Source organism: Stegastes partitus, unplaced genomic scaffold, assembly GCF_000690725.1.
Source record: "Stegastes partitus isolate 25-593 unplaced genomic scaffold, Stegastes_partitus-1.0.2 Scaffold64, whole genome shotgun sequence".
Classification (NCBI taxonomy): Eukaryota; Metazoa; Chordata; class Actinopteri; family Pomacentridae; genus Stegastes; species Stegastes partitus.
Genome location: NW_007577795.1, coordinates 2,490 through 17,926, shown reverse-complemented (window position 1 = coordinate 17,926; position 15,437 = coordinate 2,490). Strand labels below are relative to the sequence as shown.

At 41.9% G+C, this 15,437-nt stretch overlaps 1 protein-coding gene across 7 annotated transcripts in view; it reads left to right on the top strand.

Moving 5' to 3' along the window:
* Positions 1–15,014, top strand: part of tle3b (TLE family member 3, transcriptional corepressor b) — a 31,954-nt gene extending 16,940 nt beyond the window's left edge. For 3 of the 7 annotated variants that reach the window (XM_008276041.1, XM_008276040.1, XM_008276038.1), the window contains 14 exons: positions 373–577; positions 1,475–1,491; positions 4,158–4,280; positions 5,148–5,198; positions 5,605–5,760; positions 6,674–6,809; positions 7,007–7,179; positions 7,821–7,897; positions 8,018–8,267; positions 9,153–9,400; positions 10,518–10,665; positions 10,790–10,940; positions 12,370–12,446; positions 13,492–15,014. In XM_008276041.1, the coding sequence (XP_008274263.1) occupies positions 373–577; positions 1,475–1,491; positions 4,158–4,280; positions 5,148–5,198; positions 5,605–5,760; positions 6,674–6,809; positions 7,007–7,179; positions 7,821–7,897; positions 8,018–8,267; positions 9,153–9,400; positions 10,518–10,665; positions 10,790–10,940; positions 12,370–12,446; positions 13,492–13,599 (1,920 nt within the window). In that variant the 3' untranslated portion in view covers positions 13,600–15,014. Of the gene's footprint in view, positions 1–372; positions 578–1,432; positions 1,492–4,157; positions 4,281–5,147; positions 5,199–5,604; positions 5,761–6,673; positions 6,810–7,006; positions 7,180–7,820; positions 7,898–8,017; positions 8,268–9,152; positions 9,401–10,517; positions 10,666–10,789; positions 10,941–12,369; positions 12,447–13,491 lie in introns of all 7 variants that reach the window. The other 4 variants (XM_008276039.1, XM_008276035.1, XM_008276034.1 and 1 more) reach the window with 2 other exon arrangements.
* The last annotated feature ends 423 nt before the right edge of the window (positions 15,015–15,437 follow it).

Sequence of the window (15,437 nt, the reverse complement as noted above, 5' to 3'; positions counted from 1 at the left end):
TATATAATAATGCATAGCCAAGTACTAAAGACCCTGAGAATCTGAAATATAGTAATAAACAGACAGAAATGTTTGGGAGATTAATGTATTCTACTGTTTCATTCATCCAACACTCTGAACCAGATGATTTGTATACTGTACATCCACAGCTATGAGCAGAGTCTGTTTTTTCCATCAGACAGCGAATGAGCTGGATCAGCTTGCTGGCAGTGACTGTCAGTCTGCTATTATGCATAAACGGTTTGGCCTTGAACTAAATGCTGTCAGAGCCAACTCTAATGCACGAGTAGAGTGTGGTCATTCATGGATTCACTTCCCAGCCGACCCACTTGTCCTCTGTCTTGTCTCCTGTCTCTCTGCGTTTGTTTACAGCAGCAGCAGCTTCAGGCTCAACACCTCTCTCACGCTGCCCATGGCCCCCCAGTGCAGCTGCCCCCTCACCCTTCAGGCCTGCAGCCGCCCGGCCTCCCCCCTGTGACAGGCGCTGGCTCCGGCCTGCTGGCTCTGGGCGCTCTTGGCAGCCAGGCCCACCTGCCTGTAAAGGATGAGAAGAACCACCATGACCTGGAGCACCGAGGTGAGGAGCACAGCCTGCCACACACACTGCCTGCAGCATTTTAGTGCTGATGGGTAATTGTACCTGCCAAGAACAGGTCTCACCAGCCAAATATATTTATCACAGAAACACGTCAATGTATGTTTTTAAATGTTTATGTACAGAACTACTGTGTGAGGAAATATTTATACAGGGTTTAGTATAATTGTCTTGGCCTCACGCGTGATGTATTTTGACGTGAAAATAGTTTGTACTAACATTAGAAAACTGCAAAGAAGGAGATTGTAGAAGTTTGAACACTACTGCTTGTGTAGAGGATAGACATATTTTCACACTTGGCGGAATGAGTCATTTATCAGAAATGTAGGTGGTAATGTTGGTCCAATGTACACCCATGTTATTACACATTAAAGTACCACTTTGTAAAAAGCCAGACATTATGAGGTTTATAAGCTATAACTTACGACTTTATGAACCATTTGTTTATTTACGAATGCTTTATGGATCAGTTAGAAGCCATTATTGGATCAGATTTTAGGTTGCCAGGCTATGAAATAGGTATTGATGATCAGTTATGAATAAAAGCTACCAAAACCAGCCAGAACTTTTCACAACTGAGCAACTTCACGTAAAGCCTAAATTATGTTCAATACTGGATTGTAATTTCTTTATAAAGCATGACTAAATTATTAATTAAGCATTAATAAAGCTATAAATGCACTCTAAAGTGTTCCTTACTAGCAAGTGGTCACAAAATTAAGTTGCTATCATGAGACTGTTCTTTGGCCTAACAGCAGGTTTATTACTGCTCTTTGATTGCAGTGCTGAGTCGCGGTGACACCCATACTAATTTGTGTTTTGCTTTTCTCTCTCCTGGCCCCTCATCTTTTCACTCGCCTCTGGCCATTCCTCTGAAAGAACGCGAGTCGAGCACGGTACGTTGACTCTCCAGCTCTCCGTCTCCTGTGTGTCTCTTGACTTTGCCGGTCTGTGGCTCTCTGTGTTTGGTGATTAGGTGTACTTTACATAGACTTAAGCCCACTGTTCAATAGAAACTCATGCTCTCTGTGTAAGAACACACACATTTTTGTACTCAGGGGGGTATAAGCTGACTGAAATCAAATAATGACGTCTGGCCAAATAAGCCAGTGCCATCTAATCCAGGTGGAAAATGACTCCAATCACTGGACGAGGATTAGTAGGCTGCTACCTCCTTTAATTTCAGCACAATTAAAAGCGACTTTGACTCTCCTTCTCTTCTTCCCTGACCACTGTAGAGAATTTACTGTTGCATGTGTCCAATATCTGACTTCTTTTCATCTCCTTTCATCTACCGTTCTCCTGTTCTTTTGCATATGCTTTGATTTTCTGCTCTGTCTTCTTATCTCAGTCATTTACTTCTTTCTGCCACTTTTTCTCCCCCCCTCCTCTGTCTCTTGCTGTCCCTATGTCTCTCTTCCTTCTCATGTTAAAGTCCTTGTTTATTGGACTGGCTTAAAGCTCTCAGTTAGCTGGAGCGTAACGCTCTGTTGGATCTGCTCGGCCAGATTGAGTTCCCATTGACTGGCCATCCTGAATGGGCCCACTCATGTCTGAAGGGAACCCAAACTCTTCCCCCTTCTCATATGGTGACAAGCGGCTGCCAATACCACCTTACCTGATCTCCCCGCCACCCTCTCCTCTCTCTCTGTTCCAGTGCGCACACATACAGAGTGTCTTCCTGTCCTGTTGTCTCAGGTCATCTGATACCAGAGTTGGAGGCAAATGCAGGGTTATTGAGACTAAGCAATCCTTGAAAAGGTCTTGGGCTCAGATACACAGACAGCCCGTAATGCCAAAGGAGATTTTTGTCTGTCAGACAGTATCTTTGCACCAAGCCAGACTAAAACTCTTAGTGGCTTTCTTTTCCACAACAGTAGCTGAACAAATTTCCATATTTTGACCCGACAAGGAGGCAGAAAGCTGAAACAGTCAGGAAAAGTCTGACTCTTTGTGTAGTGGCCAAAAAAGGGGCACTTTGGTCGAGCAGTTAATGGCACACACTTACACCACCCCCATCACAGTGTTTTTTCATCATCAGTCTCCACTCTGCTCGGCTCAGGAGGCCTTTTTTAATGTCATCCTTTTCACTAAGTTTCCAAGCTGTTACCTTTGTGTACTGCTCTTCTTTCTCTTCCTGTCATTTGCAGCCAACATGTCAGACATCTTCCTCTTTCACCACGTCTTTCTTTTTCTGATGAAGGCAGGGATTTGTTGAGCTGCCTGATAGTGTGGGCTGGCCTCAGGGTTTGCTCGCCTTTACCCACCACCCCCCGCCTCCCTGCCTGCCTTTCGGCCTGTTTGGCAGTGCCACCCTACCACACCAGCGCCCAGACTACAAAAACCCTGTTTGCAGCTTCTGAGAGAGTGCCAGCCTGTCCGGGCATTCCCACTAGTGGGGAGAACTCATTGCCACACTGCTACGCTCTCATTGCTTGCCAAGTTCCTTTCCTGTTTTGCTCTCTTGTCTTTCTACCTCTTTTTTTTCCTCATTTTCTCACTCTGCCTCTTTCATGGCTCTTTTCTCTGCTGGCAACACCCTCTTTGTCTCTTCACATTGCTCTCTTGTCCAGGTTCCCCTCAATAGTCTCATTCTTTCCTTCTCCTTTTTCAATCTGGTTGATTTTCATGAACTTTGCCGTCAGTCTTTTTTTATTTTTTTTTTGCATTTGTCACTGACCTGTCCACAACACATACACACAAGAGCAGGAGTCATGAACATGGGTTTTACAGCAACACAGTGAGAGATTCTGGTCCCTTTTGCTTTTTTTGCATGTACATGCGCGTTACAGACACTAAAGTGCAGTCAGGATTGCAGCCTGTGTTACGTTTTAATTGTTAATGTAGCTTTGAGCATGCATCTGAGTAAGCAGCACTGAGAGTCTACAAGAGGATTACATGTCAGACCGTGTGTATGTGTGTGTGTGTTTCACATTTTCTCCACCTGTATTCAGTCAACTCTACATATCACTTTGTTTGCTAGTCAGTGCTTTTGTCTTCCAGAGGTGTTTGTGGGTTTGCTCAGCTGCCTCAATTCTTTCCTCCTTGCTCCATTGCTTTTGCAGCAGCAGCGCTAAGCTGTCCCCGAATCCTCTCTGCTTTTTCTATCCCAAATCAGTCCAGTTCAGTTGTGGATGTAGTTTTACAGTCAATATAGTAACTTTTCTGACAAAGGAAAAGGCTCCTCAGTCATGTCTGGACATAAATGCACCTTTTAGTGTTTTCTGGCTTTTCTGGTTTCTGAAGGTTTGACTGATGGGCATATGTTGACAGAACTGAGTTTACTCTAAATCATGCACCCAACCAAACAAAGAAGTCTTTTTTATTTGCAAGAGTCACACAGAGTTTGTCACGATGGGTTAAGATGAAGCAAGACCAGCTCGTTTGACATAATATTTTTTGAAGACAACATTCTTCACAGTGCAACACAGCATTGTTCATAGAAGTTGGGGCGTGTCTGTACACGTTTCAGTATATTGTATACTAACTGACAATTAAATGTATGGCAGGCTCAAAGAGAACTGGAGACTGATGTTGTCTGTGTGCATGTTGTTGTTGGCAGAATAACTCGGTGTCGCCATCAGACAGCTTGCGGGCAGCGAGTGAGAAGCACCGCGGTTCTTCAGACTACGGTCTCGACTCCAAGAAACGCAAAGTTGATGACAAAGACAGCATGAGCAGATATGTAAGTGTATGTGTTTATTGTTTGTTTCTTTTTTTTTTTTTTGCAATGTTTGCATTTCTCCTGCTGTAGCAGTTGGTGTAGACTTGTTGTGATTTAACTCTGATGAAGGAGGCCACTCTTGAAAAATTGCTACCTTTCTGGACAAAAGTGTAAGCATACCAAAATGTAGCGGGATATAATTAACAACCTCTTAATGGCTTTTCATTTGATTACTTAACCACCACAGTTTGGGTATTGCTTTATTTAATGGGCCTGTTAATTTCTCATTATTTCCTTGGAGCGTCCTGGAAAGGTGTATCTAAATTTTAGATGAAATCGAGACAGAATTCACCCGGTACACTTCCAATTAATTAAATCCAATCAAACACTAATCCTTATTATCCTTGCATCTTTTAATCAGTTCACAGCACATCAGCTGAACATGCAAGGAGGCATGCAGTTTATCTATGCTCCAGATTAGAATACAATTTGATATATGAAAAATAAAGCTTTTAATGATGAATTAATATGAATTTACTGGAGTTTAAGTAGACACGGTCCCTTAGAGAAATGTCTCTGTAAATCAGCAGGTCACTATTTTTTCATAATTACTGCTAAGTTAAATAGTCCTTTGCAAGCTTTTAAGAAATAATAATTAATAATTAATGGACCTGTAAAATAAAGTGTTAACAGGTTGAGTTTCTATGTATATGCAGCAAAAAAACCAAAAACAAATCCTACAGTTGATTCATCTTAACTCCATACAATTGGTGTGATCTTTCACTTTGATGTAGTGGTCAAACTCAGCTGTACTGGTTTATGTTGACTGTAATTTTACCACTGTTAGTGTTCTCTCAGTAAGCTAAGCCTGTTCCTCCTTCATCTCAGGACAGTGATGGAGACAAAAGCGACGACTTGGTGGTGGATGTTTCCAATGAGGTGAGACTGCGTTTGAACTGAGCTGCTCTGCCACATTCTTCAGCGCGATGGCTGCACAGAAACTAAACACAGCTCCCTTTTGTCTGTAGAATCCTGAACACCTTTCACAGTGTTGCCAAAAAGTCTGTCATAATATTGGTTGTGTGCGATGAGTGTGTGCTTACTTGCTGTATTTCTTTTGCCATTCATGCAGAAAGTAAGACAAAGAATACAAAGAGAAAAGGGTGTGACAGGTGAATGAAAAGTGCATGAATGTGTGTGAGGGAGAGTACGAGCATGCATGAGTATATTTATCTGTGTTTGCACATGAGGCCCCAGTTTGTTTGACCTACATGTACATGCCAGTGGCTTTCCTCCGGTCTGTTTGCTCAGTCTTGCTCTCTGTCTGTCTCGTTTAACTCTGTAGGATCCAGCCACCCCTCGAGTCAGCCCGGCTCACTCTCCTCCTGAAAACGGTCTGGATAAATCACGAGTCCTAAAGAAAGATGCTGCCCCAAACAGCCCCGCCTCCGTTGCCTCTTCAGGCAGCACGCCGTCTTCCAAAGCAAAGGACCACGCCCATGTGAGTGAGAGGGACACAGTGCAAGACTAGAACAAAGATGAAATAAGGTTACAGTGGAGGGGGTAAAGGCTGAACTGACAGACTAAAGGGTATTTGTCAAGTGAAGTGGGTGTCTGTGTGAAAGACTAATACCTAGGCTTAGCAGTTGGCTGCTATGTGCGGCTTGAGGGGGCAGAGGGTAGATGCACTCTCAGGAAATCAAACCCTATGGCTCAGTCCTCTCAATCTCCTTTATGGCTTACCCAATAAATGGTCATTTCTCCGTCAGCCTGAGGCTGTAAATAACCCAGAGACACAGCAGCGGGGGAACTGCTGTCTCTGTCTTTTCTTGCTTCTTCTTTACTTCTGCCTCTCATTTTTTCTAATACTGAAAGCTCACTAACCAGGCTACAATTTTAGTTTTACATAAACTGTTTCATAGAGGAAAAGAATAGATTTACAATCCACAGAAATTTCCCTCACCTATAATAACACCCAGCATCTCTCTGCAGCTCATTAGTGTGTGTCACCAGGCTAAACCTCTACGTTTCTAACGCAGTGGGCAAAGAAAGGGCGGGATGGATTAATTATGAGAGAGGTGTTTGGGCCACCATCTTGTATGTCTAGCCACTTTCTAACAAGCTTGACTTCTAAGCAAAGGTTTATGCCCTAACCCCACACGCACACGTAACACAAACACACACCATGGCTGTAATGAAGTGTCAGTGTTAGATTGGATTACCTTGAGCCGTCCCCTCAGATTGTCACTTTGGATTTCCCTGACAGTGGGGGTATATTTGACTCATGGGGGATTTTGAACTCTAGTATGCATGCTGTTTTATTTGTGTGGTGTGTGTATATGACAGTAATAGTACGTAAACTTACCGGAAGAGTATGCAGAACAACTCAAAGTTAAAGAACATCTCTGTTTTAGAATGACAAGTCGTCCACACCGAGCCTGAAGTCCAACACACCTACACCGAGGAATGAGGCCCCAACACCAGGAACCAGCACCACTCCAGGACTACGGCCTTTAACAATGGGCAAACCTCCTGGCATGGAGGCATTAGGTAATAACCAGCAACTGTTTCTAAAAAAATAAATAACACAATCTTCCTCGGCAAACAGAGTTGTCATGAAATTGAATAAAATGGAAATCCTTGCTGCAATCCTGCACTCTCTTAAATTAATGATTTAGTTTTGTGTTTCCAAAACTAAATTAGGTTTTTGCAAAGTTTCTAAAGGAGTTTTTTTTTGTTTTCATCAGCTGCCCCAGCACTGCGTACTCCTCTGTCAATTGCGGGTTCTTATGCCACCCCATTTGCCATGATGGGTCATCATGAGATGAATGGATCCCTGACAAGCCCAGGCGTGTATCCGGGTCTCATTTCACCTCAGATGAGTGCTGCAGCTGCTGCCGCCTACGGACGCTCACCAATTGTAACTATTCCAGCTTCTTTACAGAATATATTAGTCAAAATGTGAATTTATTGCAGACATCTGACTCAATGATATTCCTTTTCTTCACACACATTCATTTGTTATTCCATATCCACCAGTTTGACACAACAAGCCCTTACCAGTGCCTGTATGAATCATCTACTGCAGCTGTAGGTTATGAAGTCTGTTTGCAAAATGACTTTGAGACACTTAAGCATTCATCCTGTATTTCCATAACTCATTGTGAATATTTCTGCTTGGCTGGCTGCAGCTTGTTGTGTGTACATAATGAGAAAGTACAAAGACAGCCCAGCTCCTTTACTTTGATGTTAGTTAGTTAGCATTCTAAAGGCTTAAAAAAAGGCTCGCCCCCAAAATGCAACTCCGTGTTAGAAAATCTCCCAGGCTTTCATTAGCATTAGCAAGTGGGATGTTGTAGCCTTGTGTAAAGCTTCTCTGTATGCAGTGGAGCTCAATCTGTGCCTTTCAAGGGATTTGCCTGGAAACGATGGTACGAGAGATCCTTCAGGCGTTAGCACCTACAGCTAGTCATAGACTGCAGTTTGAATATTAGCTTAGTCTAATTTATCTGTTTAGGTTAATGGTTGTTTGCTAACTGTTCCCTGTCTTTGTACATGCAGGCGGGATTTGACCCTCATCCTCACATGAGAGCTCCAGGCCTGCCAGCCAGCCTCACTTCCATTTCTGGAGGAAAACCGTGCGTATTTGTATTTCAATTTGCATTCAGAGTGTTTTGTGTTTAACGAGTTTTTAAAAACAGATTGCATCAACTTCTTAGCTCAAACTGACTGTCTTTTTCTTCTTCTGTCCTCTGCAGAGCTTATTCTTTTCACGTCAGTGCAGATGGTCAAATGCAGCCCGTACCCTTCCCTCCAGATGCACTGATAGGCCCGGGCATCCCACGGCACGCTCGCCAAATCAACACACTGAGCCACGGGGAAGTGGTGTGTGCTGTCACCATTAGCAACCCAACACGTCACGTCTACACCGGCGGCAAGGGGTGTGTCAAGATTTGGGACATCAGCCAGCCAGGCAGCAAAAGTCCAGTGTCCCAACTCGACTGTCTGGTAAGTTGTTGTTGTTTGTTACAAGTTGTGAGCAGAGAGGATGAGATGTGTTTGCTCAAGTGATTTGCACGTGTGTTATTGCTGTAGATGTTTCAAGGCTTCCAAACCAGCGACATAATGTACTCGTGTTTCATGAGGTCTCTCTGATTGGTTGCTTCATTAAGAGTTTTCTTGAGCATCAAATGTAGCCTGACTCCACATCCCATAGTAGCTTCCCCCAGATCCCAACAGACAAAGATGTGAATAATTCAGGAAAGTGTCTCACTGCTGTGCTGAAATAATCCTTGGTGAGAAAAAAAGGCCTGCTGAGTAATGATGTTCTGATTGGCCAACCCTGTCTGCCATTACCCAGCTCATTACTTCCTCCCAACTGCCTCCCGTTTCTCATTTTGATACTGTGGCTTCATGCCGTTCGGCTCAGATGGCCTCCTACACCCTTAAGGTGCGTCCAGAGTGCAATTGGGTCTTATAAAGCCATCAGGGTGCTGTTTTAATTCGACCAAGAGCTTCCACAGTCCTATTGATCTCTGTCTTCCTGCTCTCTTGGAGCCTGGCCAACAGCTGCAGCCCCACTTTTTCTCTGCATCTCTTGTTAAAGCTGACATCCACATCTACACTGTAACATGAAAGAGAGTCAGCTGCAGTCTAAAAAACTTCGCTTGTCAAAGAAAAACTGCTCTTGAGCTCTAAGTAATAAAACTCTTAAAATGAATGCATTGAAGTAAGTTGCTGATCTTTGTTGCTCAGCAGAATTGTAATTAAGTTTGTTGTTAACTTCAAATCCTCCTATTTAAACATAGATAATTAACATGTAGTAAAAATAACACATAAATTACTTTAAGTCATCAAGATTGTGACAATACTCTGCCTTTGTTTCCGCTCCAGAACAGAGACAATTACATCCGCTCCTGCAAGCTGTTGCCTGATGGCCGCACCCTAATAGTGGGTGGCGAGGCCAGCACGCTGACCATCTGGGACCTGGCCTCACAGACTCCCCGCATAAAGGCCGAGCTCACTTCCTCTGCTCCTGCCTGCTATGCACTGGCCATCAGCCCTGACGCCAAGGTCTGCTTCTCCTGCTGCTCCGATGGAAACATCGCCGTGTGGGACCTCCATAACCAGACCCTCGTTAGGTCAGTAATTTGGCCACTAATTCAAGGAATCTTTGTCTGTGTGTGTCTGTCTCTTCACTTTTCTTGACATTTCAGACTTAGTGGGTGTATTGCTGGGGACCTGGTGAAATTCAGTGTCAAGTTGGAGGTCGTGTGGATTAGCTTGTGTAGAAACATTTTTTTTTTTACAAAGCCAGACAGTCATTGATTGTCGGTGGTTGATGTAGGTTCAGTCAAGTAATTGTTGGTGCGACCCCCTTCGTGGGTGGTGTGTGTGTGTGTGTTAAATGTTTCTTCATCACTCCCATGTATACAGTAATTATTTCAATGCTGCTGTTATGGTAACATACCACTCTACCATGGATCATCTCACGTTGTTATTCTGCTGTTTTATATTTTCTGTTTTACGTTAACAGCCTTGTATGAGTAAGAAAATGTCTTATACCAACGCTACACACGGTTGTGACAGTTTGTAAATCGTTTCAATTATTCTTCCTGCTCCACTGATGCAAGAACAACATTGCCCATTATCTTAAATGCACATTTGTCACACGATGAACTGATTCCATATTGTAACTGTTTAAAGTTTAGTTCTAAAAATACTTACACAAATATATACACGGATGACATTAATTGGTGTCCTTTTGAAATTCAGGTCCTATATATCTCTGCTCGAGCACCTGACAAATAGGGCCTATTATTAGTATTAACATTATTAAACAGCAAATTTCTGGAAATGTAATGATGATGATTGATTACAAAAATCTTTACAACAATCAATAGACTAATCATTCCCACTCATCAAAACACAACTGTTAGACTGACCAATGTAGAAGGAAGGTTGGTTAACTGTCTCTTAATGGTGCTGGTTTTACCTAAAAGGATGTCAGCTAATTTGAGTTTTGATAACCCAACCTTGTCATGGTCTATTATGAAGTAGTTTGGATTTTGAGAAAGCTGCAAGCAGTAATCGGCCCATCGTGAACAGACGCTGTACTAGTTCTACAAGCATTCTTTAATACACAGCTCATTGTGGTTAATAAAACAGTTGACCACCAACAGAAGACAGTCTTATTGTTAGCGTTGGAAGGGCTTTCTCCTCTGTTCCTGACTTGATGTCTGGTGTCTTGCATCGTAGGCAGTTCCAGGGCCACACAGATGGAGCCAGCTGTATCGACATCTCCCACGATGGGACCAAACTGTGGACCGGAGGGCTCGACAACACCGTGCGCTCCTGGGATTTGAGGGAGGGCCGACAGCTCCAGCAACACGACTTTACCTCACAGGTAAAAAGAAGCTCGTAAAAAAAACAAATCCCTCTGTTCGCAGATGAATGCATGCACTGTGTCTTCCAGGTGATCCTTGGTTGTATAACTGGCTTCTTTTAAATTATTGCTGTCCTTGTTGCAGATCTTCTCGTTGGGCTACTGTCCCACTGGGGAATGGCTGGCTGTGGGTATGGAGAGCAGCAACGTAGAAGTGCTCCACCACACCAAGCCTGACAAGTACCAGCTGCACCTGCACGAAAGCTGTGTCCTCTCACTCAAGTTCGCCTACTGTGGTAAGGAACAGATAGAGTCTCCTTAATGGATGTTAAGCACATCAACAGTCCTAGGGGGAATGAAAAAAAAAGAAAAAATAGGCAATCAGTAGCATGGAGATTTGAAGATTTACCTTGCGTAGATAAAACCTATATACAGTTGTGAGCTAAATTTTACATTTTCAGTCATTTGTTCTAGAAGACCAAAATCTCTGAAAGAACAAAAATGCAAAATTGTTTGTTTTTTTGTGACAAAGACACATGTTTTAATGATTCCATGATACAAAATAAGACTTAGAGGAAATTCAAGACTGTCATTTTATACACAGTCTTTACAAGTGTATATAAACTTGAGTTCACAGCTGTAGGTCTCTACTGGTTCACAATCCGAGTGGAGACATACAAAATGTTTGTTAGCAAATTATATGAGGTGTTTGCTGTCTGTAATGACAAATAAAGGCTTTGCCATTGATTGCTGAGAAAACAGCCAACATTTATCATTAGCATTTCAAAGTCTAAAGGAGAATGTCTCACAGTATTCTGTTGCTTATCTGTCATTTTTGGTGGCCAGCTTGTAATTTTTAGTTTCTGTGGTTCTTCTGGTTGAATTCTGCCCTGCTGTTACATTCAGTAGACGTGGATTTTTATCGTTCGGACTTTTGTCAGGCTAGTAACCAGACAGCAGCTGTAGTATGTAGCTGGTTAATGGTTCTAACAAATATCTGTGCTAACAAATGAGGAAACAGTCATTTCTATGGATGTTGAAATCATTCAGTGATTAAAATGCAGTTTACTTTTGCTCTAGAACATTTTAACTGAACTCCTATGGAGGGCAGCTTATTTGTAAGAATTGCAGTAAATATTTCAGTGTCAGACTTATGTTGCTGTATACGTCTTAACTTCACACGGTAAAGGCTGTGTGCATAAACAAAGAAGCAGTTCCTTTACAAATATGTTCATTAGTGCAAGTTAAATGCTTTTTTCAGCTCAGATCATTGTGCCTGTTGGGCAGACCAGCTGGTTTCAAGTTTAGACCGAGACAAATGAGGTTTTACTATTGCTTCACTTTTCCTGCCAGAAATGTCAGTGTTCATTTCGCCTCAGAAGATCCCCCACAGCACAGACTCATATCTCTGCCACCACAGAAGTGGTTCATTCAAACGACGCTCACTGCTTCAGAGCTCTTGCTGTCACTAATTAAATCATTAGCCAACTAGTCAGTTGGGTAATTAATCAGAGGGTGATTTAAATAATTATCTGAGAGGAAGTGGGGCGAGTCTCCTTCATTATGTGCATTTTATGATTGCTGATGTACTGGCATTTTCCTCTATCAGGTTTTATGGCTATCGATAAGGTTATTACAGAGTCACATGGTAGCTGTTGTGTAAATCTCTGTCGTAAGCGCACATACCTTCAGATTGTTTTCTCAAGATGTCTGTTCTGTTTGCAGGTAAATGGTTTGTGAGCACAGGGAAGGACAACCTGCTGAACGCATGGAGGACTCCTTATGGTGCCAGCATATTTCAGGTACCTTGAATAAACACAATTAAACTAAACGGAGCAAAACAACAGTTTGTGTAACATGAGCACAACATGAAAATAGTATCCAGAATGTCTCACATTATTTCTTGCAAAGGTATTTAAAAAAACCCAAAACAGAACGAATAATCAGAATTATTAAATAATTGGTAATTGATTAGAGTGAAGTCATAACAACACTCCTGTGCAGAAAGTTTAGACATGGTACATCTTGTGTAATGATTTTTAAAAAAGAAAAATGCTGGCTGTTTGTGTTTAGTCCTCCAACTCACAGATTGTTAAATCAATGTGAATTGATCAACAGAAACGTAATCTTCAACAATCTTTTTCAAATATTACCCAGTGTCCAGTTCTGGTCTCACCGTCTCTGTTCTGTACCATTGTGTTGATTGAAGTTTGATCTGTTGGTCAAACACAACAACTCTGAAAAGTTGCAATCTGCATTTTTTTTTCCATGTTTGTCCGAATAATCAATAGTAAAATAACTGTAAGCTCTTGGAAAAAAACAATGCCCATGTCATGACATTCCTCAGTTTTCAGTCTGAGAAAGTTAAAAAATGTTCCCTCACAGTTTGGTCAGGTTTAGGAAAATGTCCTATTTTGAGGTTAAATATAATGCTTTTATAACCTGTTTGAAGCTCTTGGGTTACCAGGACAATGAGTCCTGCTCCATCTAATATAAGATTGATTGATTGATTGATTGGTTAATTATTAAAATTAATGTTAAATACATGTTGATTTCACAAACAAATGTAACTGACAATGTAGTTTGGTTGTAAAGGCTTTGATGAGACTGGGCTCAATTAGACACTATTCAGGCTAATTCAACATGAAGTACACTAAATTAGAGAACCCCATTTACTAAATGGTTTTAGACAAATACTCGTTTCTTTCCCTTCTATTCGTGTGGTTAAATAATTAGGTGCAAGATTTAAGACCAATCGCCACAAAAAAACCCCAAAAATGTCAGAAATATTTTTGAAAACCTTCCGGAGGTCTCACTGTTGACTTTTCGTGATGTTTACTTCCACAGTCGAAGGAGTCGTCCTCCGTCCTGAGCTGCGACATCTCGGCAGATGACAAATACATTGTGACAGGATCCGGTGACAAGAAGGCCACCGTCTACGAGGTCATCTACTGAGAGTCGAGGCTCTGCTCTGCTTCAGCACTTCTACTGAGATGACTTTTACTTTTTCTCCCTGACCAACCATCTGTGGACTACAACACAATGAGGCGAACTGCAGATTTCTCGACCTGTTTTCATGGGAATCGGAGGCGCCGTCGGCCTGAGGAAGCTTGTACTGGAAAGTAGTTGACTTTTTTTCTTGTCCTTTTATTGTGGAGGGTTTATTTTTGGGTTGCACATTTTTGTGACTTCAGATTTTTTTTTTCTTTTTTGGAATATTTGGGTGCAACCTGGTGAAGCAGCGCTTCATTTCAGAGAAACTCATTGCCCAGACATCTTGTGCAAAGTGTACATACTGGATTAAATAGAAGACATTTTATATATATTATAAAAATATATATATTTTCATGTCCTGGGTGTACTTGTGATGACTTTTTGGCCCACTCTGTCTTATGACCATGATATTCAAGTGGGAGATCAGAAGATAGATTAGAACTTTTTAACAGTTTTACCCTTTGATTTTCTTAAAGCACATTCTGCAGGCTGACCTTTTCAGAAATCAAACTTGGGGAGCACCTAACTTGTAAACAAGGACGCTTTGTGGAGATTTTAAAATGGCCTTTTGTCTCAGTGCTCTTACCGGATGATGTGGTCTGATCTGTAACACGGAGCCCTCCGGCTGGTTTGGACCGCTGTGGCATCAAGTGGGACACTATGATTCAGGAAAAGAGATGGATGTAAATTTATTTCATATATATAAAAAAACATTTTAAAAGTGTACTAAGTGTACTGGTCTGTCTGTGCTATCTTTCTCCCTGTTTGTTTTACCTTGTTAGATTCTGGGAGATGGGGAACGTTTAAGCTTAGCCTAACCCTTGGACCTCAGTTGGCAGCAGAAGCACCGCAACAGGCACAAACTGAATGACAATGTGCTTCTTGCTAAGTTGACGTAACACAGATGTTGAATTGCTTCATTGATTTCTTGACTGCAGACTCAACCCAAACAGACCAATCTGCGCTATTGGAATCCCTCTGCCCTTTGTATCTTATCAATATTCCTGGAATATGTTTGGTTGGCCGTGACGCGGAGGCAGACAGACATTTGACCTGATCGACTGCACACATCAGTGTGTCTCTACAGAAATGAGATATGTTCAGTGCCTGTAAACGCTGGAGAGGACGGAAGGAACGGCACTTCAATGTAAACACAACAGAAATACTCCAGTTATTAAATCAGACACCAAGACAGTGAATAATTCTGGTTTGTACACTGTGCTCCTGATCCTGTCAGCATTTCCCCACAAGAAAATAAAAAGGAGTGAAATGCACCAGTCCCTCTGAATCACACCAAAGTATGTAGCAAATGCTGTCAGCACTGAAAAGAAATGTACAGTTGTTAATAAATCAATAAAACTGTTTTTCTAGAAGTCCTTGTGGTTGTCCTGACAACATTTAATCAGGTGTTTTCTGAACATTTGCGCTGTTTGACACAACAGTTGAAGGAACTGGTCAACATTTTGGGCAATTTTGTTTTCTGCCTGTCACTAAATGTGAAGTCAGCAGATGGTTAGCTCAGCATTCAGATCGGAAACAGGTAAACGGTTAGCTTTGTTGAAAGGTAGCTGAACCCGTTTTGTTTGATCACGACACAAGTTTAAACAACAAATCTGCTGTGAGGTTTTTGGACTGCAGGTTGTTTCTTGAACCAAAATGTTGAGTTATTCCTTTAAAACGTTTGTGTTTATTAAACTGATTTCACAGTATGTAGATTTATTAGGTTTGCATTTTACTACTTTTGGGGATCAAAAGAATTAAACCCAAGGCTTCCAAACTTCTACCCAAGAACTTCACTC